Genomic DNA, 26,935 nt, shown 5'->3' with positions numbered 1-26,935 from the left:
TTGGGTCTGCAACAAAGCCAATCTACTGACATGCGGTTGTGTTAAGACAAAGTACAGCATTTATTGCAGGGCACCAAATAAAGAGAACAGGCAACTTGTGCTTGAACAGACAGCATTACCAAGTCCGAGCTGGTTCTACTCACTGACCAATAAGATAGCAAACTAATGTTTCAAAATAACCATCCTATCTGGGTCTGGATGCCAGGTTCTTTTATAGAATGAGTGGGGTGGAGGGGGTGGGGTGAGGAAAAGAAGTAAAAAGCCCCTTCATCTTGCAAATATCTCCTAGAATAGCAAGTCTGGGGAAGGGATGTGTCAATTTCTTCCTTCCTGTAGCCATCCACAGGTGAACAGCGTCCTGAACAAAGGCCCTGATTTAACAGTCAGGCAGAGGGGCAAGGTTCCCTGAGGCAAGCCATCTTGTATAAACAGTACAGAAGGGTACTACAGAAAGGTTGGCTGAGGCGTATAGAGGGAAGAATTTTCAAGTTACCGCTCGGGTCTCAGTTTGTTTTGAGGTTTTCCTTTTTCTGCCCAGAGACCAATCTTGCGACACTGCCCAGTGTCCGCAGTCCCCGGGAGCAGGAGTCACGCGAGAAAATTAGAGCCACAACGACCCGAGGTGGGCGGTGGCTCACCGGTGAAAAAACCCGCCAATGCAGGAGGCGCAGGAGACGGGGGTTACATCCCTGGCTTGGGAAGATCACCCGGAGAAGCGCATGACAACCCACTCCATTATTCTTGCCTCAAGAATCCCAAGAACAGAGGAATCTTTGGGGCCACAGATGATAGTGACGCAGAGTCCAAAAGGACTGGACCGACCTAGCACGCAAGCACACACGCCGCGCGAGGGGAGGGGCGGGCTCTCTCCCGGGCCAGAGGGGCGGGGCCAGCGGGGCGGGCAGTGCGCGCGCAGGCCCGGAAGTCCCATCGGCGGAATGTTAGCTGTCTGTATCCTTTGTCGGTTTTCGATGGTGGGAGGGGCCGTTTTGGCGGGCTGTCGTGACGCCACTAGCCCTTGCGGGATTCTGAGGCACCGCCGCTAAGATTAGGCTTTCTGGCTGACTTTAGAGAGGACGAGGGGTGGGCTCAGAATCCGAGTAAGGCGTGAGCGCGGACCCACAGCAGCGGTAAAACGGAAGTCCCGCTCCAACGGAGCCCGCGTCCGGAGGGGAGCTGCAGTCTTCCTCGAACGATGGGCCGAGGGCTATGCGCCTCGGCGGCCTGCGTCTTGGCTGCCAGGAGCTAAGGGAGCGTTCTCACCTGGTAAGCGGGAGGAGGGGAACTTGGCGCGTGGCTCAGGCTGCGCCAGAAATCTGGCGCCCACCTTCCGCCCTGCTGCAATGGTTGTTAATGCCTGGGAGCAGCCAAGGTTCATTTGTTTTCTTTCCGGATGTTTATCTTAAACATGGACAAATACACCGCCTTCCAGGGTTTTACTGTTTACCTGACCTGTAGAACACCATTTTTACTTCTAGACATTTGATGCTTTCAGTCTCTGAATTCTGGCAGGCTACTGGGCATAATATTTAAAACGCAAAACTGTTACTTTGCTTTTTTCCTACTCGGACAGGAAACAAGATTCTTTCTCTTTCAGGTGTTGATGTTGAATATGCCTTATTAGCATATTAAAATGGCTGTACCCAAAGAGTCCATCCCTTCCTTGTTAGAATGTCAGTGTCAGATCTGTGTGGAAATCCTCTTCGAGCCTGTGACACTGCCTTGTAACCACACGCTCTGTAAACCATGCTTCGAATCGACTGTCGAAAAGGCAAGTTTGTGCTGTCCCTTCTGTCGCCGCCGGGTCTCTTCGTGGGCGCGGTACCGTAGCCGAACAAATTCTCTTGTTAATATGGAACTGTGGGAGATAATTCAAAAACACTATCCAAAGGAATGCAAGCTAAGAGCCTCTGGGCAAGAATCAAAGGAAATAGGTGAGTAAAACCCAGCGCGTTTGTTGTCTAAAAACCAAGATCATTTTGAAAGCCAACCGCCACTAATCCATTTTTAAAAGGATAAAACAGAGAGCCAGTTAGTATTTGTCTAATTTGGTCTCAAAATGTTGATTAAGGTCAATGGCAAGATTTTGTTCATTGTTATAATGCCCAGCGTGTGTTCACTTGGTATTTGTTCGATTAAAAATGAAAAGAAAAACCCGAAACAAAAGAATTGCCCGATAGAGTCTTCAGTCATGTGAAAAGTTATATAAATAGTCGCAGAGGAGCCACAATTGCAGTATAGCAACAGCGGAAGTAAGGATTCTTGTGTTAATGTCCTTTTCACTTTCAATTATTTTCTCTAACTTGCTTGCCTGTACATTGCCATTCACTTAATTCTTAAGCTTGCAGGGAGCCTAAAATAGCTTTCTGTGGCCATCTAGTTCAGCCGTTTTTATTCAGAGGTCCTCCACAGTGTGGACTCTTCTTTATGCCCCAAACTGAACGCTTGACTCCAGCAGCTTGACCATTTATGTGCTCAATAAGTCATGCGATGTTTCTTGTTTAGGCTTTGAATGTGATGCTTAATGCTGTGATACACTGACCTTTTTTTGGAATTCTTTTTACTTATTGTCAGTTCAGTTCAGTTCAGTCACTCAGTCATGTCTGACTCTTTGTGACTCCAGGGACTGCAGCACACCAGGCTTCCCTGTCCCATCACCAACTCCCGAAGCTTGCTCAAACTCATGTCATGCCATCCAACCATCTCATCCTCTGTCGTACCCTCTCCTGCCTTCAGTTTTTCCCAGCATCAGGGTCTTTTCTTACGAGTCAGTTCTTCTCATTAGGTGGCCAAAGTATTGGAGTTTCAGCTTCAGCATCAGTCCTTCCAGTGAATATCCAGGACTGATTTCCTTTAGGATGGACAGGTTGGATCTCCTTGCAGTCCAAGGGACTCTCAAGAGTCTTCTCCAACACCACAGTTCAAAAGCATCAATTCTTCAGTGCTCAGCTTTCTTTATAGTCCAACTTTCACATCCATACCTGACTACTGGAAAAACCATAGCTTTGACTCTACAGACCTTGATCGGCAAAGTAATGTCTCTGCTTTTTAATATGCTATCCAGGTTGGTCATAGCTTTTCTTAGTTTGCCATTTTAACCATTTTTAAGTGGACGCTGTAGTGTTAAATACATTCACAGTGTTTTGCAATCATCACCACTATTTTCCAAAACTTTTTCATCACTCCAGACAGACTCTTTAACCATTAAGCTATGACTCCCACTCTTCCCCTCCCCGTTTCCAGAGTTCTCTGTGAATTTGCTTGGTTTTTTAATTTCTATGAAGCCCCAGTAAAACACACACACCACCTATTTAGCAGAATTAAACATCATAGACATCCTTCCACAGAATTAGCTCATAAAATGTTCCCATAAACCCCAAAAGATACCAGGACAAATCACCAAAATCAGATCTCCGTGGTATAAGCAGAAGGAAGCATCTGGGCTGTGTGATGGATCTGAGAACAAAAGAACTTCAGAATAAGCAACAGGTATTCATTGGGAAGGGCTTCTCAGGTGCCTGGGCAGTAAAGAATCCACCTGCCAATGAAGGAGATGTGGGTTCAGTCCCTGAATCAGAAAGATCCCCTGGAGAAGGAAATGGCACCCCACTCCAGTGTTCTTGCCTGGGAAATCCCATAGACAGAGGAGCCTGGTGGGCTACAGTCCATCAGATCAGATCAGTCGCTCAGTCGTGTCCGACTCTTTGCGACCCCATGAATCACAGCACGCCAGGCCTCCCTGTCCATCACCAACTCCCGGAGTTCACCCAGACTCAACGTCCATCGAGTCAGTGATGCCATCCAGCCATCTCATCCTCTGTTGTCCCCTTCTCCTCTTGCCCCCAATCCCTCCCAGCATCAGAGTCTTTTCCAATGAGTCAACTCTTCGCATGACATGGCCAAAGTACTGGAGTTTCAGCTTTAGCATCATTCCTTCCAAAGAACACCCAGGGCTGATCCCCTTCAGAATGGACTGGTTGGATCTCCTTGCAGTCCAAGGGACTCTCAAGAGTCTTCTCCAACACCACAGTTCAAAAGCATCAATTCTTCGGCGCTCAGCCTTCTTCACAGTCCAACTCTCACATCCGTACATGACCACAGGAAACACCATAGCCTTGACTAGACGAACCTTTGTTGGCAAAGTAATGTCTCTGCTTTTGAATATGCTATCTAGGTTGGTCATAACTTTCCTTCCAAGGAGTAAGCGTCTTTTAATTTCATGGCTGCAGTCACCATCTGTAGTGATTTTGGAGCCCAGAAAAATAAAGTCTGACACTGTTTCCACTGTTTCCCCATCTATTTCCCATGAGGTGATGGGACCGGATGCCATGATCTTCGTTTTCTGAATGTTGAGCTTTAAGCCAACTTTTTCAGTCTCCACTTTCACTTTCATCAAGAGGCTTTTTAGTTCCTCTTCACTTTCTGCCATAAGGGTGGTGTCATCTGCATATCTGAGGTTATTGTTATTACTCCCGGCAGTCTTGATTCCAGCTTGTGCTTCTTCCAGTCCAGTGTTTCTCATGATGTACTCTGCATAGAAGTTAAATAAACAGGGTGACAATATACAGCCTTGATGAACTCCTTTTCCTATTTGGAACCAGTCTGTTGTTCCATGTCCAGTTCTAACTGTTGCTTCCTGACCTGCATTTAGGTTTCTCAAGAGGCAGATCAGGTGGTCTGGTATTCCCATCTCTTTCAGAATTTTCCACAGTTTATTGTGATCCACAGTCAACTGGAATTCCATCGCCTCCACTAGCTTTGTTCGTAGTGATGCTTTCTAAGGCCCACTTGACTTCACATTCCAGGATGTCTGGCTCTAGGTCAATGATCACACCATCATGATTTTCTGGGTCGTGAAGATCTTTTTTATACAGTTCTTCTGTGTATTCCTGCCATCTCTTCTTAATATCTTCTGTTAGGTCCATACCATTTCTGTCCTTTATCGAGCTCATCTTTGCATGAAATGTTCCTTTGGTATCTCTGATAGGGTCCTCCCCAAAATTAGACACAACTTAGCAACTCAACAACAGCAACAAAGATAATATAAGTGTATTCATAAAATATGTGATCTCTTATGTCTGGCTTCTTTCACTTAGCATAATGTTTCCAAGGTTCATACAAGGTTCTGTTATGCATTAGTACTTCATTCCTTTTTAGGGCTGAATAATTTATATATATATATATTTCATTCATTCATTGATGAACATTTGGGTAGTTTTCACCCTTGGCTGTTTGAATGGGTGCTGATATGAATACTCATGTACAAGTATTTGTTTGAATATGTTTTCATTTTTTTGTGTATATAGGAGTGGAGTTGCTGGATCATATGGTAATTCTATGTGTAGCCTTTTGAGGATCTGTCAAACTTTTTCACAGATCTGCATCATTTTACATTCCCTTAACAACGTGTAATCTCTGCATATCCTAACCAACACTAGTTCTTTTCTGCTTTTTAAAAATTTTTTTTCATTTTTTATAGCCATCCTAGTAGGTGTTAACTGGTATCTTAGTGTGTTTTTTAAATTGTGGTAAAGTATACATTACAAAACTTACCATTTTAACCATTTTTAGATGTGCAGTTCAAGGCATTGAGTACATTCGCATAGGTGTGCAAGCATCACTATCATCCCTTTCCAGAACTTTTTCATCTTCAAAAACTGAAACTCTATGCCCGTTAAATAATAATTCCTCAGTTCCTCTCTATCCAGCCCTTGGCTACCACCACTGTTACTTCCTGTCTCTATGATTTAACTACTTTATGTACCTTATATAAGTAGAATCATAGTAGCTATTTGTAGCTTTTTTTGTCCCTTCCCTTCTTCCCTCCCTTTCTCTTTTTCTCCGCTCTCTCTTTTTCCCAGTATGGGCAATTTGGCGACTTCATTAAAAAAAAGTAATCCAAGTATAATTACCTTACAATATTACATTAGGTTCACTATTTCACAGCAGTGATTCAGTAATTTTACATAGTACAAAATGATCACCACCATCTTTCACTTAACATAAAGTCAGACTTTATGTTGTAGCATGTGAATGAATTTCATTTCTTTTTTTGGCTAATACGTGTTTACTGTGTTTGTTTATCCTTTCATCTGTCAGTGGGTCATTGGGTTACTTCCATCTTTGGCTTCCACCTTTTGGCTATTGTGAATTAACATTGGTGTACAAGTGTCTGTGTCCCTGCTTTCAACTCTTTTGAGTATGTACCCGAAAAGAAATTGCTGGATCATGTGGTAATTCTATGTTTTAATTTTTTGAGGAACTGCTATACTCTTCCATAACAGCTGTACAATCTTAAATACTCCCACCAGCAAGGGCAAGAGTTCCTTTTTGTATCTTTGTTAGCATTTGCTACTTTCTGGTTTTGTTTTCTTGGTTTGATGGAGTAGGGGGGAGATGCTGTTTCATTGTGCTTTTGATTTATATTTCCCTAATGACTAGTGACGGTGAGCATCTTTTCATGTGCTTGCTGGCTATTTGTATATATCTTTTTTGGAGAACTATCTGTTTGCTGTTATTGTGGGATTGCTTTTTAAAAATTCCTTTACTGTTATTTTAATGGCTTCTAGAGAAAGAGCTAAGTATACATATTTGTGTGCCATTTTGAACCAGAAAACCTCTGGCCTTTTTAAAAATGGAATTCCATATTCCTGTAGCTGTTAATAATCGTACACTTATTTTAATTTTGCATTTTATATTAATATGGGTTTAATGTAAGCTCAAAGGTAGCTATAGAATTCTGTATTGCCTATAATGTAATTTTCTCTCTTGATCTGAAACAGTTGATGACTATCAGCCAGTCCGCTTATTAAGTAAGCCTGGGGAATTAAGGAGAGAATATGAAGAGGAGATAAGCAAGGTAGGTTGTAAATGTTCTTTTTTGGAAAAATTTTCTGCTGTGTTTTTGCATACAGTTTTATGTGCCTATATAAATAAATAATATACTGAAATGTTAATGATTTTAATATAGCTTATAAAGGCTTCAGTTGTTTTTTATTTTTTTATTTATTTATTTTTTTTTTTCAAGCCCATTGAGTCGGTGTTGCCATCCAACCATCTCATGCTCTGTCAGCCCCTTCTCCTCCTGCTCTCAATCTTTCCCAGGATCAGGGTCTTTTCCAATGAGTTGGCTCTTCATATGAGGTGGCCAAAGTGTTGGAGCTTCAGCATCGGTCTTTCCAAAGAATATTCAGGGTCGACTTCCTCCAGGATTGACTGGCTTGATCTCCTTGAAGTCCAAGGGACTCTCAAGAGTCTTTTTTTTTTTTTTTTTTGTAATTTTAATTTTATTTTATTTTTAAACTTTACATAATTGTATTAGTTTTGCCAAGTATCAAAATCAGTTGTTTTTTAATGTGGACCATTACAGTATTGTTTCTGTTTTGTATTTTGCTTTTTGGCTGCAAAGTCATGTGGGATCTTAGCTTCCTGACCAGGGGCTCAAACCCTCACCCTCTGCTTTGGAAGGCACAGTCTTAATCTCTGGATCTCTAGGGACATCCCAAAGCTCCAGTTTTTACATGTGTTCAAAATAATTAAAATTAGCTTTAGTTTATTTATACGTGTTTGGTGCTCTTCTTATGTGATAGTGATCTGTAAGCATTTAAGTATGAAGGAGATTTTTTAAATTTCCCTGAAGCTTTAAGCATAAAGGATAGGAAACGGTGGTATATGGTGTCTTAAGTCCATTCAGGCTCAAAACCACCATAGACTGGGTGAATGAAGCAACAAACATTGATTTCTCACAGTTCTGGATGTGGCGTTTGGCAAGGGTCTGTTTCCTGGCTTCTCAACAGCTGTCTTCTCACTGTGTTCTTACATGGCAAAGAGAGGGAGGGAGAGATGGATCACCTCTCTTGTATCTCTTCTTCTAAGGCTCAGTTCAGTTCAGTCGCTCAGTCATGTCTGACTCTTCGCAACCCCATGAATCGCAGCACGCCAGGCCTCCCTGTCCATCACCAACTCCCGGAATTCACTCAGACTCACATCCATCGAGTCAGTGATGCCATCCAGCCATCTCATCCTCTGTCGTCCCTTTCTCCTCCTGCCCCCAATCCCTCCCAGCATCAGTCTTTTCCAGTGAGTCAACTCTTTGCATGAGGTGGCCAAAGTACTGGAGTTTCAGCTTCAGCATCATTCCCTCCAAAGAAATCCCAGGGCTGATCTCCTTCAGAATGGACTGGTTGGATCTCCTTGCAGTCCAAGGGACTCTCAAGAGTCTTCTCCAACACCACAGTTCAAAAGCATCAATTCTTCGGCGCTAAGCCATCTTCACAGTCCAACTCTCACATCCATACATGACCACAGGAAAAACCATAGCCTTGACTAGACGAACCTTTGTTGACAAAGTAATGTCTCTGCTTTTGAATATGCTATCTAGGTTGGTCATAACTTTTCTTCCAAGGAGTAAGCGTCTTTTAATTTCATGGCTGCAGTCACCATCTGCAGTGATTTTGGAGCCCCCCCCAAAAAAGTCAGCCACTGTTTCCACTGTTTGCCCGTCTATTTCCCATGAAGTGATGGGACCAGATGCCATGATCTTCGTTTTCTGAATGTTGAGCTTTAAGCCAACTTGTTCACTCTCCTCTTTCACCTTCATCAAGAGGCTCTGTAGTTCCTCTTCACTTTTTGCCATAAGGGTGGTGTCATCTGCATATCTGAGGTTATTGATATTTCTCCCGGCAATCTTGATTCCAGCTTGTGTTTCTTCCAGTCCAGCGTTTCTCATGATGTACTCTGCATATAAGTTAAATAAACAGGGTGACAATATACAGCCTTGATGTACTCCTTTTCCTATTTGGAACCAGTCTGTTGTTCCAGTTTTAACTTGAACATCTGTTGCTTCCTGACCTGCGTACAGATTTCTCAAGAGGCAGGTCAGGTGATCTGGTATTCCCATCTCTTTCAGAATTTTCCACAGTTTATTGTGATCCACACAGTCAAAGGCTTTGGCATAGTCAATAAAGCAGAAATAAATGTTTTTCTGGAACTCTCTTGCTTTTTCCATGATCCAGCGGATGTTGGCAACTTGATCTCTGGTTCCTCTGCCTTTTCTAAAACCAGATTGAACATCAGGAAGTTCATGGTTCACGTACTGCTGAAGCCTGGCTTGGAGAATTTTGAGCATTACTTTACTAGCATGTGAGATGAGTGCAATTGTGCGGTAGTTTGAGCATTCTTTGGCATTGCCTTTCTTTGGGATTGGAATGAAAACTGACCTTTTCCAGTCCTGTGGCCACTGCTGAGTTTTCCAAATTTGCTGGCATATTGAGTGCAGCACTTTCACAGCATCATCTTTCAGGATTTGAAAGAGCTCCACTGGAATTCCATCACCTCCACTAGCTTTGTTCGTAGTGATGCTTTCTAAGGCCCACTTGACTTCACATTCCAGGATGTCTGGCTGTAGGTCAGTGATCACACCATCGTGATTATCTGAGTCGTGAAGATCTTTTTTGTACAGTTCTTCTGTGTATTCTTGCCATCTCTTCTTAATATCTTCTGCTTCTGTTAGGTCCATACCATTTCTGTCCTTTATCGAGCCCATCTTTGCATGAAATGTCCCCTTGGTATCTCTAATTTTCTTGAAGAGACCTCTAGTCTTTCCCATTCTGTTGTTTTCCTCTATTTCTTTTCATTGATCGCTGAAGAAGGCTTTCTTATCTCTTCTTGCTATTCTTTGGAACTCTGCATTCAGATGTTTATATCTTTCCTTTTCTCCTTTGCTTTTCGCTTCTCTTCTTTCACAGCTATTTGTAAGGCATCCCCAGACAGCCATTTTGCTTTTTTTGCATTTCTTTTCCATGGGGATGGTCTTGATCCCTGTCTCCTGTACAGTGGCACAAACCTCATTCCATAGTTCATCAGGCACTCTATCAGATCTAGGCCCTTAAATCTATTTCTCACTTCCACTGTCTAATCATAAGGGATTTGATTTAGGTCATACCTGAATGGTCTAGTGGTTTCCCCGACTTTCTTCAATTTAAGTCTGAATTTGGCAATAAGGAGTTCATGATCTGAGCCACAGTCAGCTCCTGGTCTTGTTTTTGCTGACTGTATAGAGCTTCTCCATCTTTGGCTGCAAAGAATATAATCAGTCTGATTTCGGTGTTGACCATCTGGTGATGTCCATATGTAGAGTCTTCTCTTGTGTTGTTGGAAGAGGGTGTTTGCTATGACCAGTGCATTTTCTTGGCAGAACTCTATTAGTCTTTGCCCTGCTTCATTCTGTATTCTAAGGCCAAATTTGCCTGTTACTCCAGGTGTTTCTTGACTTCCTACTTTTGCATTCCAGTCCCCTATAATGAAAAGGGCATCTTTTTTGGGTGTTAGTTCTAAAAGGTCTTGTAGGTCTTCATAGAACCGTTCAACTTCAGCTTCTTCAGCGTTACTGGTTGGGGCATAGACTTGGATTACTGTGATATTGAATGGTTTGCCTTGGAAACGAACAGAATTCATTCTGTCGTTTTGGGATTGCATCCAAGTACTGCATTACGGACTCTTCTGTTGACCATGATGGCTACTCCATTTCTTTTGAGGGATTCCTGCCCGCAGTAGTAGATATGATGGTCATCTGAGTTAAATTCACCCATTCCAGTCCATTTTAGTTTGCTGATTCCTAGAATGTCGACATTCATTCTTGCCATCTCTTGTTTGACCACTTCCAATTTGCCTTGATTCATGGACCTGACATTCCAGGTTCCTATGCAATATTGCTCTTTACAGCATCGGACCTTGCTTCTATCACCAGTCACATCCACAGCTGGCTATTGATTTTGCTTTGGCTCCATCCCTTCATTCTTTCTGGAGTTATTTCTCCACTGATCTCCAGTAGCATATTGGGCCCCTACTGACCTGCGGAGTTCCTCTTTCAGTATCCTATCATTTTGCCTTTTCATACTGTTCATGGGGTTCTCAAGGCAAGAATACTGAAGTGGTTTGCCATTTCCTTCTCCAGTGGACCACACATTCTGTCAGATCTCTCCACCATGACCCGCCTGTCTTGGGTTGCCCCACGGGCATGGCTTAGTTTCATTGAGTTAGACAAGGCTGTGGTCCTAGTGTGATTAGATTGACTAGTTTTCTGTGAGTATGGTTTCAGCATGTCTGCCCTCTGATGCCCTCTTGCAACACCTACCATCTTACTTGGGTTTCTCTTACCTTGGGCGTGGGGTGTCTCTTCACGGCTGCTCCAGCAAAGCGCAGCCGCTGCTCCTTACCTTGGATGAGGGGTATCTCCTCACCGCCGCCCTTCTTGACCTTCAACGTGGAATAGCTCCTCTAGGCCCTCCTGCGCCGGCGCATCCACCTCTCCTTGGACCTGGGGTTGATCCTCCTGGCCGCCACCCCTTGTCTCCGGAGTGGGGGCGTGGGGTAGCTCCTCCCGGCTGCTGCCCCTGACCTCGTTCGCAGGGTATCTCCTCTCAGCCGCCGCCCCTGACCTCAGACATGGGGTGGCTCCTCCTGGCCGCCGCCCCTGACCTCAGACTTGGGTAGCTCTTCTCAGCTGTTCCTGTGCCATTGCAGCCTGGCACTCTCTGTCGCTGCCCCTGACCTCGGACTTAGGGTAACTCCTCTTGGCCGCCGCCCTTCGGGCATGGGCTACTAGTCCCTTTCATGAGGAGTCCACCCTCATGATCCTATTACCTCCTGAAGGCCCCACCTGTAAATGTCACATTGAGGAGTTAGGGCTTCAGTATATGAATTTTAGAGGCAGAAACAGTGCCTTTAGATGAGGAAACCATAAAGGGCTAATTGTGAAGTTGTTTTTCAGTCTTTCAGTCATGTCCAACTCTGACATCATGTATTGCAGCACACCAGGCTTCCCTGTCCTTCACCAGCTTCTGGAGCTTGCTCAAACTCATGTCCATTGAGTCAGTGATGCCACCCAACCATCGTCCTCTGTCATCCCCTTCTCCAGCCTTCAATCTTTCACAGCAACAGGTCTTTTCCAGTGAGTCGGCTCTGTGCATCAGGTAGCCAAAATACTGGAGTTTCAGCTTCAGCATTACCCCTTCCAGTGAATATTCAGGGTTGATTTCCTTTAGGATCGACTGGTTTGATCTCCTTGTTGTCCAAGAGACTCTCAAGAGTCTCACCAGCACCACAGTTCAAAAGATCAGTTCTTTGGTGCTCAGTCTACTTTCTTTGTCAAGTACCTAATTAGGAAAAGCGGGGTCTTTGGATTTCACTAGTACTAGGAGAGCCTACGGAGAAGGCAGTGGCACCCCACTCCACTACTCTTGCCTGGAAAATCCCATGGACGGAGGAGACTGGTGGGCTGCAGTCCATGGGGTCTCTAAGAGTCGGACTTCACTTTCACTTTTCACTTTCCTGCATTGGAGAAGGAAATGGCAACCCGCTTCAGTGTTCTTGCCTGGAGAATCCCAGGGACGGGGGAGCCTGGTGGGCTGCCATCTGTGGGGTCGCACAGAGTCGGACATGACTGAAGTGACTTAGCAGTAGCAGCAGGAAAACCTTAGTACTCCTCCTACCCTGATTAGTCTAGAGCAATGTTGTCCAATGGGTTCATACACAGTTGAAAGTTTCCTATTAGCCACATTTTAATTTTTTAAAAAACATGAAATTTTTATATATATTGTATCTAAAATATTTTATTATGTAGTCAGTATAGAAAGTATTGATTATTCTTATTTAGTCTTCAACTGTGTATTTTGTACTTATACTACATCTCAATTTGGACTAGTCACATTTCAATAGCCACATGTAGCTAGTGGCTACTGTATTAGACCATGTGAGCTCTACAAGAGCTAATAAATAATCATAGTAGTTAATTGTCAGCATATTGTCTAAATAATGTCTTTAAGTAAGGGTTTAAGAAATAATTTAATGTTCACAACAATGTAGTGAGAACAGGTTTTATCAGGATGATTTTGGGTATAGGTGAAAAAAACTATAATTTATTGGAATTCCAGAGATTAGTAGGGACTTCTGGGTTGGTTTCATCCACAGCTCTGGTTCCATTTCTTTGCTGACTTCTGTCACCTGGCTTTATCCTCAGGTTAATAGCAAGACAGCTGCACATTTCTGAACCTCAGCTGCATATACAATGATATGCAGAGGAAGAAACAGCAGTCTCTTCCAGTGGCTTTCCTTTAAGAGCAAGAAAACTTAACAAATCTTTCCTCCTATTTCCTTCACTTGAATTGAATCAAGGACTTATTTTCGAGTCAGGTCCTTTGGATTTCTAAAGTAGTTCTTAACATTATTTCTTTCAGGAAGTATAGTTTAAATGCCCACAAGCATGGTCTTAGGTCCAGAAAGCTGAGTTTGAGCCTCTACTCTGCCATTTACTGAGCTAAGAAAGTTAGATCACTTGCTAATCTATTACAGTTTTTCTTTGTCTTTCCTTATAAAACTCATAAAAAACAGTTTAATTCAGTTTTTATCATTCCATTCCCTTGCTTGTGTTTGGTTCAGAAACCTAAGCCAAAGTTAGTCAGAACGTGACCTTCTATTACCTAAGGAAAAGTATCCCCTAGGAAGACTTCCAAAACTGTATTATAGTGTAATAGAAACTGTGATAAGGACTGAAACAAGGAGGGATGGGGCTTTGATCAAAGTTTCATTGGACCTACTGGGGAGGCTTCCTAAAGGAGACTTCCTGAACTACTTTACAGGAAATGGCCTCTCCAGATTTGACCTTCATTTGAGGGATTTTAATTCCCTCAAATCCTGCCAATTTGTTGTTGTTTCTTTTTTTTTTCACTATTCTTATTAAGAAATATTGCACGTGTACTCAAAAGTTCAGAGAAGGATTGTTCTTTATTAATCATCTTTAAGGTAGAGGCAGAGCGGCGAGCCTGTGAGGAAGAAGAAAACAAAGCCAGTGAAGAATACATTCAGAAATTACTGGCAGAGGAGGAAGAGGAGGAAAAGAGACAGGCAGAAAAAAGGCACAGAGAAATGGAAGAACAACTGAAAAGTGATGAAGAACTGGCAAGAAGACTGAGCCTTGATATTGTAAGTTTCAAGAAAGAACTTTGAAGTATTCCCATTACTATTGCTTTGTTTGATTTTGAACAGTCTAAAGAGGAAGCATTCACCATAACTGAAACTATTTCTGACATATTTGCTCTACCTAAAACAAAACTTTTTTGGCATGTTGTTATATATTTGCTCTAATCCAAGTATGTGGTTTTCTTGGTTTGTTTGGGGATTTTTTTGTTTGTTAAGAATTTTTTTTTTTAATGTAGATCATTTTTGAAGTCTATTGAATTTGTTACAATATTGCTTCTGTTATTTTCATGTTTTGTTTTTTAGCCATAAGGCATGTGGAATCTTAGCTCCCCGACCAGGAATCAAACCCATACCCCCTCATTGGAAAGCAAAGTCTTAACCACTGGACTGTTGGGGAAGTCCCCCAAGTATTCTATAAAAAATTTTTATTTTTCATAAGTAAATTCAGTTACGTAGGAAGCTGTTCAGTGGAAAATGAAAACTCCATTTCCCCCTCCCACTTTTCCACTCCTATTCTTATTCCATTACATCAGGCTCTTTCCCCAAAGGTTAGCACTATTAATGGTTTCTTACTTATAACTTTTTTTTTTCACCTAAAATGAATCACACTGGGTTGTTTTTTTTTTTCCTGACCTTTTTTTTTTCCTTTTGAATGTAGGTTTATTTAGTATTTTATGTTCACAAATTTCTTCTCCTTTATCATTTTACATGTAAATGGGAAATGGCATCAGTCAACATTGCAGAGGTAACAAATGATCCCCATATCTCAGGCTTTCAACCACCCACATTTATGACTTGTTCACGATTCATGTCAGCTGATTTGGTGGTGTTCCATGTGAAGAGGGAGTCCTCTTTAGGCCATGCCATTCTTATGGAAGAGGAAAGAGAATAAAAGCCAACCATGCAGTGGTTCCTAACGCTTCTGTTTAAGCATCATGACAGTTTACATGCCATTTAATAAAGCAAATCACTTGACTTGGTCCAACATCAAGGGTCAGGAAGAGATTTAGCTTCATAAACTGTTTCCTGACCTTTTTCACTTGATATTTCATAAGAGATTTTTCATATTGCTACATATAGTCTATAATTCTTTTGTAATAGTGGTAAAATATTCCACTGTATGGATGCCAATCACTTTTTGAAAGTGAAGCACATTAAATTCTTTTTTGTCCATGCTGCGCGGCTTGTAGAATCTTAGTCACCCAATCAGGCATTGAACCCCTGCCCCCTGCATGGAAGCACGAGTCTTAAACACTGGACCTCAAGGGAAGTCCCTAAATTCTTATATAACATATTAAACCTGGATTTTGTTATCTTGCCATGGTTAAAAATTACTGCCTAGGGGACAGTGAATTAAGGGAAGGATGATAGAACACATACTTTAAGACCAAAGGATACAGTGAGACCCAGTAATTTGAAAGGACCTGGCAGAATCACTTGAAGTTCTTTTAAAATACAAAATCTCTGGGGGTGAGATTTAGGGAATACCACTCCCCTCTGGGGACGTGTGTGTGCAGGTTTGAGAGCCTCTAAAAACAATTCTTCTGTTTTCAAACAACAGATATCTTAAAATATATTTACCAAAGTGAAGTATATCCAGAATTGATTTTTCCCTCCATTTTTTGAGAGACTTGCCATTCATAATATAACTGAGTTTTAGAATGTACACCCTTTTAAAAATTATATTTCCTTTTAAAATTTAAGTGGAATAGTTTCAGAACTTTACACAACTGAGAAATTAAGTAAAAGACATAGACTGTGGAACTTCCCTGGCAGTTCAGTGATTATAACTCAGCACTTTCACTGCCATAGCCCTGGATTCAGTCCTTGATGCGGGAACTAAGATCCTGCTAGCTGAGCAGCAAGGCCAAAAAAAGACCGATAGAATAACAAATGGGATAGGAAAGAAAATATATCAAAGAGGAAACCCTGGGGTCAACTTTGTCTTTCGAGAATTATTGTTCTAATTCTTGTTTTCACATGGGATTATAAGAGCAGATCTATTGATATTTTGGAATAAAAGTTTGGTGGTTCAAGGCCAAATGTCAACCACCACCAAGTATGTTAATTTTTCCAGTGACATAGTAGGAAACTTATGGGTCTGTCATGAGATAGGAAGTAAATATTCATGCTATTTATTGATATGCCCTTAAATTCCCCAATTAAATTATTTTACATAAAATAACTTTTATTCCAGGTATAGCCCCAGCTTTTTCAATTTTCCCCTATAGGTTAAAGTAGTTATAAATATATGAAATTATTCATTAGAAAAATTAAAAAATGATCAGTTAATGAGATTAGTATCATCATGCTGTTTGTGTTTATCTAAAGTAGGGTAATAATGCAATTTAGACCAACTTAGATAAACTTAATCTTGTTTATACTAATTTTTGCATGGTCAGTATTATTTCACAGGATAGATAGAATTTAAGTATAATGAGCATAATACCTGAAAAATTCTATTGTGGATTCTGAGTTAATTAATAGCTTATTTTATTTTAAAATTGTTTTATGCTTTTTCTGTTGTCGAAGAACAATTTCTGTGAGGGAAGTGTTTTGGCTTCGCCTTTGAATTCCAGAAAATCTGATCCAGTCACAACCAAATCACAAAAGAAAAGTAAAAACAAACAAACAAACACTGGAGATATTCAGAAGTAAGTGAATATGAAATACTGCTGTATCAAAATTTGGCCCATCAACTCTGCATGAAACTCTCTAGATTGTCTGAGATTAATATAAAGTGAAAATAAGAGAGATGCTCACATAGCTTAGATTCCTGGCTAGCATGAAGAGATGTGAAGCCTTTTTTTATCTTGACTGCTCAGTATTTCCATGTTGGTACCATTTTCTCAAAATCAATCAGTTGGATTCCTTCTTCTCTTGGTTTGGATTCAAATGAAAAAAAAAACTAGTCCAGTATAAGGCCATCCTCATTGAAAGAGTTTACAATTTGGCATCTAGATCTTACCCCACGCTGTTTTTCCCAGTTTATATATTACATTTCTTCCCTACTATACAAAAAACATGAGTCAGGTAGTCAACAGTGGAGTGAATTTAGTTGCCCCACTGTGCCCCTCTTAGCAGCAAGACGAGTTGATAAGGTTTCCCATAGTAATTCATAGTCGAAGAAGTTTATCAACTACAATCTAGACTTCAAAAACATGTAAGGGCTTTTGGTTCAACTAGATAAATATGTGCAGGTGATTTACCCCCTTCCAAAATTCATAGAAATTTAGGATTTGAGATGGTGGAAATTTGGGACAGGGAGATGAAGATTTATAGCGAGAGGGCAGTGTTAAAAGAGGTGGTTGCTATTAAGAGAAAAAGCAGACATGTAGCATCAATATTGTTAATGCTGATATTATGTAAAGTAGAAATCAAGAGAAAAGCAGGGATATTTCAAATCGATATAATATTATTCAGCATAAAGGATATAGGGGGCTTCCCAGGTGATGCTGTTGGTAAAAGAACCTGCCAGCCAATGCAGGAGACATAAAAAGGGACAGGCTTGATCCTTGGGTCAGGAAGATCCTCTGGAGAAAGAAACGGCAACCCACTCCAGTATTCTTGCCTGGAGAATCCTTTGGACACAGGAGCCTGACAGGCTATAGTCCATAGGGTCGCAAAGAGTTGGACATGAGTTTGAGAAGCAACTTAGCATACACACACATAAAGGATATAATTGTCATAAATCTTCTTGAATCTAAATATATACTTTGAAATATATAAACATAAAAATTTATCAGAAATACAAGAATAAACTGATGCTTAGATCGAGATGTGCTCTTATGCTGCTGCTGCTGCTAAGTCGCTTCAGTCATGTCCAACTCTGTGCGACCCCATAGATGGCAGCCCACCAGGCCCCACCGTCCCTGGGATTCTCCAGGCAAGAACACTGGAGTGGGTTGCCATTTCCTCCTCCAGTGCATGAAAGTGAAAGTGAAGTCGCTCAGTCGTGTCCGACTCTTATCGACTCCATGGACTGCAGCCTACCAGGCTCCTCCGTCCATGGGATTTTCCAGGCAAGAGTACTGGAGTGGGTTGCCATTGCCTTTTCCAGCTCTTATGCTAACATATTGATAAATCTCATGTCTCTGAGCAGATAGTTGATATAAATTTGTATGTAATAAAATCTCTATACCAAAATGGTAAAGAATCTGATCATGGACCATTTTTCAGAGATAAAAAATGTAGAATTTCTGACATTAAAAATAAACTAACATATTCTTTCTCCTAATTTAAAATGTCATTTCCATTACTTTTGGAAAGACTATACAGTCTTAGGTTGTTTTGATGCCAAGACCTACCTATTTAGATTATTTTGAGAATTCAGGAATAATTTAGATTTGACTTTTGCTTCCTTTTCTCCTATTTTTCACTAAAATATCAATACTCGGACTTGTAAGTGTTGTTCCAGAGCTAGACCAAAATACCTGAGACAGGGAGATAAAATAACACTTTTTCTGATAAATCAGCCAAGTAGAAAGTGAGACAACTTTGAGCATAAATAGCTAATCTGGCTTTATTTCATTGGATACATGCCACTTGTGTTTCAAAGCATTCAAATTTTGGCAAACTTTTTTTTTTAATATATATATTTTATTAAAGTGTAATTAACTTCAAACTCTTTTTTTCTAAAGGTATTTGTCACCTAAATCTCAACTTGGGTCAGCATCACAGTCTGAAGTTGTACAGGAAGACAGAAAAAGCTCCATGTCTAAGGTTTGTGGATGCTAAAGATATTCTTGACTTGGCAAGTTTATTAATACTATAGATCGTTAATACTTGTAGTTTCCTAACTTTTTAAAAAAAAAAGTCACTGTAGTAAATGGAATACACCTTCTTAATCATCTTAGTCTCACCTAAGCTAGGAGTCAGCAGATTTTTTTCTCTAAAAAGCCAGATAGTAAATATTTTAGGCTTTGTGGCCCAGGTGGTCTCAGTCACAACTATTTAATGATTTGTTTTCACGTGGAAACATCCAGAATAAAATGTAAACAAATGAGCTTGTTTTTGTTCCAGTAAAACTGTTTATAAGAGCAAACACCAGGTTGAATTTTGTCCATGGGCAAAATTTGTATATCCCTGACCTAGGTGACTATAGCCATGAAATTAAAAGACACTTACTCCTTGGAAGGAAAGTTATGACCAACCTAGATAGCATATTCAAAAGCAGAGACATTACTTTGCCAGCAAAGGTTCGTCTAGTTAAGGGTATCGTTTTTCCTGTGGTCACGTATGGATGTGAGAGTTGGACTGTGAAGAAGGCTGAGTGCCGAAGAATTGATGCTTTTGAACTGTGGTGTTGGAGAAGACTCTTGAGAGTCCCTTGGACTGCAAGGAGATCCAACCAGTCCATTCTGAAGGAGATCAGCCCTGGGATTTCTTTGGAAGGACTGATGCTAAAGCTGAAACTCCAGTACTTTGGCCACCTCATGCGAAGAGTTGACTCATGCTGGGAGGGATTGGGGGCAGGAGGAAAAGGGGACGACAGAGGATGAGATGGCTGGATGGCATCACTGACTCGATGGATGTGAGTCTGAGTGAACTCCGGGAGCTTGTGATGGACAGGGAGGCCTGGCGTGCTGCGATTCATGGGGTTTCGAAGAGTCGGACACGACTGAGTGACTGAACTGAACTGAACTGACCTAGATCATCAGACTCACAAAACTAAATAGGCTACCCCTGGTACCAGCTTCACTTAAAAGATAACAGAATGGGAAATAAAGCGTGCTAGTAGGGCAGCATCAGGCATATCTGTTCAGCAAGAATCCTCACTGCAGAGCTCCTAAGTGATGGCCTGGAAGTGAGACCATGCAGAGGAGTGTAGTCACCATGAAGATTTAGAAGTCCCATGCCCCATAAGAGTCAATTATTTACTGTAACGACTCATGGGTGTAGCTTCCAGAGGTCCAGGTAAGGAACAGAGCCAGTCAAAGAGTTGTAAGTCGTTTACCAAAGCCCTGAACTTTGGCTTCCTGTAGGGGATTAAAGATCCCTCCTAGGTCTCCTAGTACAGATGCAGTTCAACAATAAGGGTCATTTTTATCATAAGCTATGAGGCCTAGTAACACAAGTGACATTCCACCTCTATCATATTTCCGGGAAAATAGCACTAGAAAAAATGAGCTGACACCAAGATCAACATCCTATATAGAAGTTTTGTTAACCAAAGTTTTGTAAATAGGTTCATAAATTTTTTTCAATTCAGGTAGGTGGTTTTATAGTACCTAACACTTAATGGATATTTATGTGCCCCAAAATGTATGTATTTTGTTTAATCTTCATCACAACCACCAATTCTGTAAGGTATCCTTGTGTCCAATTATAGTTGAGAAAACCGAGGCATGCAGAGGCAAGAGAATTGCTCAGTCCTGTGAAAGTGAGTCACTCAGCCATGTCCAGCTCTTTGTGACCCCATACACTGTACAAATCCATGGAATTCTCCAAGCCAGAATACTAGAGTAGGTAGCCATTCCCTTCTCCAGAGGATCTTCCCAACCCAGGGATCTAACCCAGGCCTCCCACATTTCAGGCAGATTCTTTACCAGCTTAGCCACAAAGAGTCTCTTAAGTAGAGATAATAGAGGGAAATTCAAGTCCAGATAGTCTGGCTTACGCTGGGACTAATGATTGATGGAAGGAGGCATTGAAGGCTGGTATTTTTTTTCCCCCTATCTTGATATTAATACTCACAGCAAAACGTGGTAGGCAGCTTAGAATTTGTCCAACCCAGACTACATTGGTTCACAAGAAATGTTATGAGGAACAATAAATGCAAAGCAAAGTAGGTAAAAGAACAGTTACGATCTTGAACAAGAAATAATTTTTGTCTTGAAGCAAATTCTCATTGAAGCCTTTCTTAAGGCTTTCCCATGGTCAAAACTAATCCTACATCTTAATTTACCCAAGACCTGTAAGTGAGAAGAATTATACTGGCTAAAGCAAGGGTTCTTAACCTAAGGTCTGTGGATAGAATCCATAGAGTAAATATGAACCTGGATAGAAGAAAAGGTTTATCTTCCGCCTGACCTCTCATTTTAGTGTTTCCTATAGTCATGAATTGGAAAAGGCAATGGCAACCAGCTCCAGTACTTTTGCCTGGAAGATCCCATGGAGGGAGGAGCCTGGTAGGCTGTGGTCCATGGGATTGCTGAGTCGGACACGACTGAGTGACTTCACTTTCACTTTCATTCATTGGAGAAGGAAAGGGCAACCCACTCCAGTATTCTTGCCTGGAGAATCCCAGGGACAGGGGAGCCTGGTGGGCTGCTGTCTGTGGGGTCACACAGAGTCGGACATGACTGAAGTGACTTAGCAGCAAAGTCATGAATATAAGCAGCAAACCATAATACTGTCAACAGTACCTGTGTCTTTGTTACCAATAACATATTACATTTGTTGTAGATCTCTTGAAACATTTATACTCATCCCTCCTTCAGTGTTACAAATTATTAGACTTGTCACTAGATCTTATTATTTAATGTATTCATGATATGCATTATTATATCATAAGATTTTAATAATTATGTTGCAATATAAATTGATCCCTATGTATTTACTTTTATGTTTTAAAATATTATTCTCAGAAGAGGCCTGTCAGCTTCACAAAAATGCCAAAAGGAGGAGGGTTTGTGACACAAAAAGGGATTAAAAGTCCCTGGTTTGGAGGAAGTTTAAAAGATGAGAGGTCAAGTCATGGTGCCAGCTCCTGGCCATATATAAAACTGACTTGTGGGTTTTGAGCTGCAGGTTTTCATGGGAGTGAAAATGAAGAAATACCTTAAGTTGGCACACAGAATAAAAATACTATTAAGAACTAATATATCTTAGTAGTAGTAATAATCAGGTAATTATAGTATATACTGACAACTCAGTTTTGGTGTTAGTGTAATAAGACTTATATGTTATGACTTGATGGTTTCCCTTGGTTCATTCAATCTTTTTCTGTTTTCTACAGAAAATTGATGACAACAGTGATGTGAAGAGCCCTACATGGCAAGACACAGAGGTTGAAGAAGATATGCCAACGCTTTCTCCTCAAATATATCTTGAAGTTCAGGAACAAGGTGCAAAGTCTTCAGTGGAGTCACCTATGCCTCAGTTATATACCAGTGATGGAGAATGGTACCTTGAAGGAAAAGTTGAAACAGGACCAAGCAATCATGAAAAAGGGTTATGTGTCATCAATCTTGAGGAACCTAAAGCCAGAGTTCCCTACTCTGGAGATGCTGCCACTGAGCCTTGTGGTGAAACAGAGAGTGAATGTACTGTATCAGATATGACACAGTTCCTTAGAAACAACACGGTTGGAACAGAAAATGAAGAGTCTCACCTACAAATCAGTAAAGGTACCTCCAAAAGAAGAAACCTAGAACCTTTGTCTGAAGCAATCAGAGAGCCATGCTTTTCTGCAAAAAGAAGGAAAATGTTCCCCAAAGCCTCCTCAGACCAAGAGGAAACAGAAATCAGCTTGACCCAAAAACTGATAGATTTGGAACATCTACTTTTTGAGAGACATAAGCAAGAAAAGCAGGACAGGTTATTAGCATTACAACTTCAGGAAGAGGTGGATCAAGAGCAAATGAGGCCAGACCGGCAAAAAGGATCCCCAGATGGATATCAGTTACGGACTGTGTCCTCACCTCCAGACAAAGTACTAAATGGACAGAGAAAGAATTCCAGAGACAGAAATTCCAAAAGACAAACTGAGCTAGAGCAGCCAAAACCTCGGACAGACTCAAAAAATGAAAACCATCAGCAACCTTCTTTTAAGATCCAGTTGAAATGTTCGGTTAATAGAAGAAAGATAGCAAATTCTACTAATGATAATTGTAATGTATCTAAAACTGCTCATTCCCTACAGCCTAGTAAGTCACAGAAAAGTATTTTTCAGATGTTTCAGAGAGTCACAAAGTAATGCTTGAGTAAGAAGAGTATTTTATAATCCAGTAAGACTGGGTTGTGAAGCTTTCCATCATAGGTTCTTTATAAATTTTTCATTAGCTCTGCTCTGTAGACACACTCATTATCTCTAAAGGACCATGTGATTACAAAGGAGAAATATATGAATGTGTTTCTGCCGGACTCAGTTGTAAGCAAGAGTCCCACTCCTTTCCTTTTTCAATAACTGTGATGTACTAAGTATAGGTTGACAGCCTTTACAGATGTAAAATTGCATTTGCCAACTCCCAGGAAATATTCAGTTCCGTGCATTTCCCCCAAAATGCATATTTTATGGCCTTTGAGCCCCTTTTTGTCCTGACTAGTAATCAAAGCAACATTAGTATCAAGTAGCTAAGGTATCCAGGCAGGGTTTAAAAGCTGTTTTCTTGCAGCTTTCCCATATTTGCAGAGCACTTGACATACATCTTTCATAACACTAATTTCCATCTCTGCTTTAATTAAGTATTAACAATATTTTCTTTGACTTAAGATGGGTTGGGGTCAGTGTGAAATCAGAAAAATCAGGGTTTTCTGGAAAATTAGGACTTAGTTGACAAAACTAGACTGTTGATGCAAAGGAGCTTGTCTTGGGATGAGGCTAGGTGGGTAGATGAACAGTGTGGGATGATCAGACGGCTGGCTCTAGAATGGAGTAGCGGGTGTAGTCTGGCAGAGTGTTCTTCCTCGTCATTTCTTTGCTGAATGACAAAGAAACATTTAGATTTTATAGTTTTACACACCTTACTATCGAATCTACTATTCCAGAGGAAAAAATGGAAAGTTATGTCACAGTATCCTGTATTGTAGAACCTGACTAACCATGTGTTTATTTCCTTATGTTATTGTACTGACTTATTTGTGTTTATGGACAAAAATAGAAAGTATGATACTTGGGTTTTGCCCTATCTTACCCCCAAAAGTTAAATAGGAAGGCAGCAATTTCATTTTATGAAATTTAACTTAGAGATCTTTTGTCTCAGTAGTATGAACAACTTTGAGCAAATAATAGGTTTAACAGCATTTCTGATGGATGTCTAGTTAACCATGCTATTAAGGTAATAACATAATAAAATGTCCTAGAGTTAATAATTGTAGCTTAAATTTATCAGTGCTTTTGGACATTGATTTTTTTTTTCTCCAAATTTTGTAACCAAAATTCTGTAATCTGCATACTGATGGCATATCCTTCAATATTGATTAATTATGGGTAGAATCCTGATGCTAACTTAAAATTTAGTTTGCCCTTTCTCAAAAATGATTGTCTCCTGAGTAATGATTGTGCTGAAATGAAGTGTACTTAGAAACTAACCAAATTTGTCTAAAGTAGACTAACATCTTTTCATCAAACCAATATTTTTTTAAGACCAATTTTGCTTTACATTTTAGGGATTTCTCAAATAAAATTATGCAGTTAAATCTTCCTGGAATAGTCCATGACCAAAAAGGGAGAAAAATAGTATAATGTATTTAGGATTTACATATATAACCACCTATTTGTCTGTGAAAAGTCTTGCTGACTAAAATTGGTTTTAACACAAATTTTAACTTCTTAGTCTTTCTGATAATCCTACCATGTATGCATCTTTGTAAAAAACTAGTAAATATTTTGTGTCATTATAATGTATTGATACTTTTCCTTCCATTTTTATGGAACGGATATGAGTGTTTAATATCTCAAGGAGTGCTAGAACTGTGCAGAGGCTGAAAATCTGAAAATTAAAATAATTATTAAAAATTAAAATGGACTATATGTTTTATCACAGTTAAAAATTAAAACATGAAAATAAGTTCTGTGTAAAAACTACCATAAAGGAAAACTGGAAGACATGGAAGACTAGGGAAAAAGTAGATACAGTTCACCACAAAAAACTAATTTCTTTTTATAAAGTGTCTGCTAGTACATTAAGAAAAAGACTAACAACTCAAAAGAAAAATTAGAAAAGTTTATGTTCCCAAGAAACAGTTCTCAGGAAAGGAAATACAAATGGCTCTTGAATGTGTGAAAAGATGCATAATATCACTTATACCAATGCTCATATGTTTTTCCATCCTTCATTAGTAAAGATAAAGGTGCTTTTTTGGTTTTGTTTTTATCTGTGTATGGGTTTTGGTTTTGTTTTTGTTTTTTTTCCAGTCTTGGCAAAACTGTAGGGAAATAGGCACTCTTATGTGTTGCTTGATATGAATAGAAAACTTTGAAGCCCTGAAGAGGTAACCTTGGCAATTTACCTCTAGTAATTTCTTACTATTTCACACATATGTAGAATGGCATGCACAAAAGATTTTTGTATGGTATTGTTTGTAATAACAAGTTAGAAACAACCATAAGCGTATCAAGAGACAATAAATGATGGTAAAATGGAATACTATACAGCAGTTAAACAAAAAACCCCACTTTACTGATATGAAAAGCACTATAAGATATAGAGTAAACAAAAAATACAAGTGTAGAATAGTGTGCAACTATTTATCCAAAGAAGAGAATTGAGAAACCTGTATGCAGGTCAGGAAGCAACAGTTAGAACTGGACATGGAACAACAGATTGGTTCCAAATAGGAAAAGGAGTATGTCAAGGCTGTATATTGTCACCCTGCTTATTTAACTTCTATACAGAGTACATCATGAGAAATGCTGGCTGGAGGAAGCACAAGCTGGCAATCAAGATTGCCAGGAGAAATATCAATAACCTCAGATACGCAGATGACACCACCCTTATGGCAGAAAGTGAAGAGAAACTAAAGATCCTCTTGATGAAAGTGAAAGAGGAGAGTGAACAAGTTGGCTTAAAGCTCAACATTCAGAAAACGAAGATCATGGCATCCGGTCCCATCACTTCATGGCAGATAGATGGGGAAACAGTGGCTGACTTTTTTTGGGGGGACTCCCAAATCACTGCAGATGGTGACTGCAGCCATGAAATTAAAAGACGCTTACTCCTTAGAAGGAAAGTCATGACAGCAAAAAAGCAGAGACATTACTTTGCCAACAAAGGTTCCATCTAGTCAAGGTTATGGTTTTTCCAGTGGTCATGTACGGATGTGAGAGTTGGACTGAAGAAAGCTGAGCGCCGAAGAATTGATGCTTTTGAACTGTGGTGTTGGAGAAGACTCTTGAGAGTCCCTTGTACTGCAAGGAGATCCAACCAGTCTATCCTAAAGGAGATCAGTCCTGGGTGTTCATTGAAAGGACTGATGTTGAAGCTGAAATTCCAATACTTTGGCTACCTCATGTGAAGAGCTGACTCATTGGAAAAGACCCTGATGCTGGGAAAGATTGAGGGCAGAAGGAAAAGGGGACGACAGGATGAGATGGTTGGATGGCATCATCTACTTGATGGACATGGGTTTGGGTGGACTCCGGGAGTTGGTGATGGACAGGGAGGCCTAGAGTGCTGTGGTTCATGGGGTCGCAAAGAGTCAGACACGACTGAGGGATTGAACTGACTGAAGAGAGAGAAAAACAGTATTGCCAGCAGGGAAAGAAACTGGGTGGCTGGGAGACAGAAGTGGAAGAATGAGTTTAGATGTTTTTCTACTTTTTGAATTTTCAATCATGTTGAATGTATCATCTACTCAAAACTTAAATATAAGATTAAGGCTATTTATGCATCTAAGCCTATACCACTCTAAGCAGTTCTTTTTTTCCTTTAAATTCTAAGAATCATAATTTAGGAAGATTTTTCAATGTGAAAAAAAAGTAACAGTTTTTGCAAATACCATTGTGAATGAATATATTTAGCTTTAATGTACTATTTTTAAATTATCTGAGAAGCAAAGCTTATGCTTTTCAGGTAGCAGTGCTGTAGACCTGCAGTCCTGCTGAATACAATGAGAAGAGCCAGATAAAAGTGTAAAATTTTCTACTTAAAAACATCAGAAAGCTACTGAAACAATGAGGACTAAGTTAGGGGCTAAGATTCTAGAGAGGGGAGACCTGAGAGGTGAACTGATGTTTGCAACCCCTCTTCCACTTGTAGCGTGTGCCTATTCTGAATGCAGAATGGGAATGAGG

The 26,935-nt window shown here is 40.4% G+C and overlaps 1 protein-coding gene across 1 annotated transcript; it reads left to right on the top strand.

Moving 5' to 3' along the window:
* The first annotated feature begins 907 nt into the window (after positions 1–907).
* Positions 908–25,016, top strand: RNF168 (ring finger protein 168). Its single transcript, XM_027537294.1, has 7 exons — positions 908–1,266; positions 1,598–1,934; positions 6,783–6,859; positions 13,801–13,980; positions 16,510–16,631; positions 18,618–18,699; positions 21,938–25,016. The coding sequence occupies exons 2-7, from the start codon at positions 1,634–1,636 to the stop codon at positions 22,895–22,897; spliced, it is 1,722 nt and encodes a 573-aa protein (XP_027393095.1). The 5' UTR covers positions 908–1,266; positions 1,598–1,633; the 3' UTR covers positions 22,898–25,016.
* The last annotated feature ends 1,919 nt before the right edge of the window (positions 25,017–26,935 follow it).

This window comes from Bos indicus x Bos taurus, chromosome 1, assembly GCF_003369695.1.
Source record: "Bos indicus x Bos taurus breed Angus x Brahman F1 hybrid chromosome 1, Bos_hybrid_MaternalHap_v2.0, whole genome shotgun sequence".
In the NCBI taxonomy this organism is placed as follows: domain Eukaryota; kingdom Metazoa; phylum Chordata; class Mammalia; order Artiodactyla; family Bovidae; genus Bos; species Bos indicus x Bos taurus.
The sequence above is the reverse complement of the archived record's forward strand: the minus strand, read 5'-3'. Positions and strand labels throughout refer to the sequence as shown.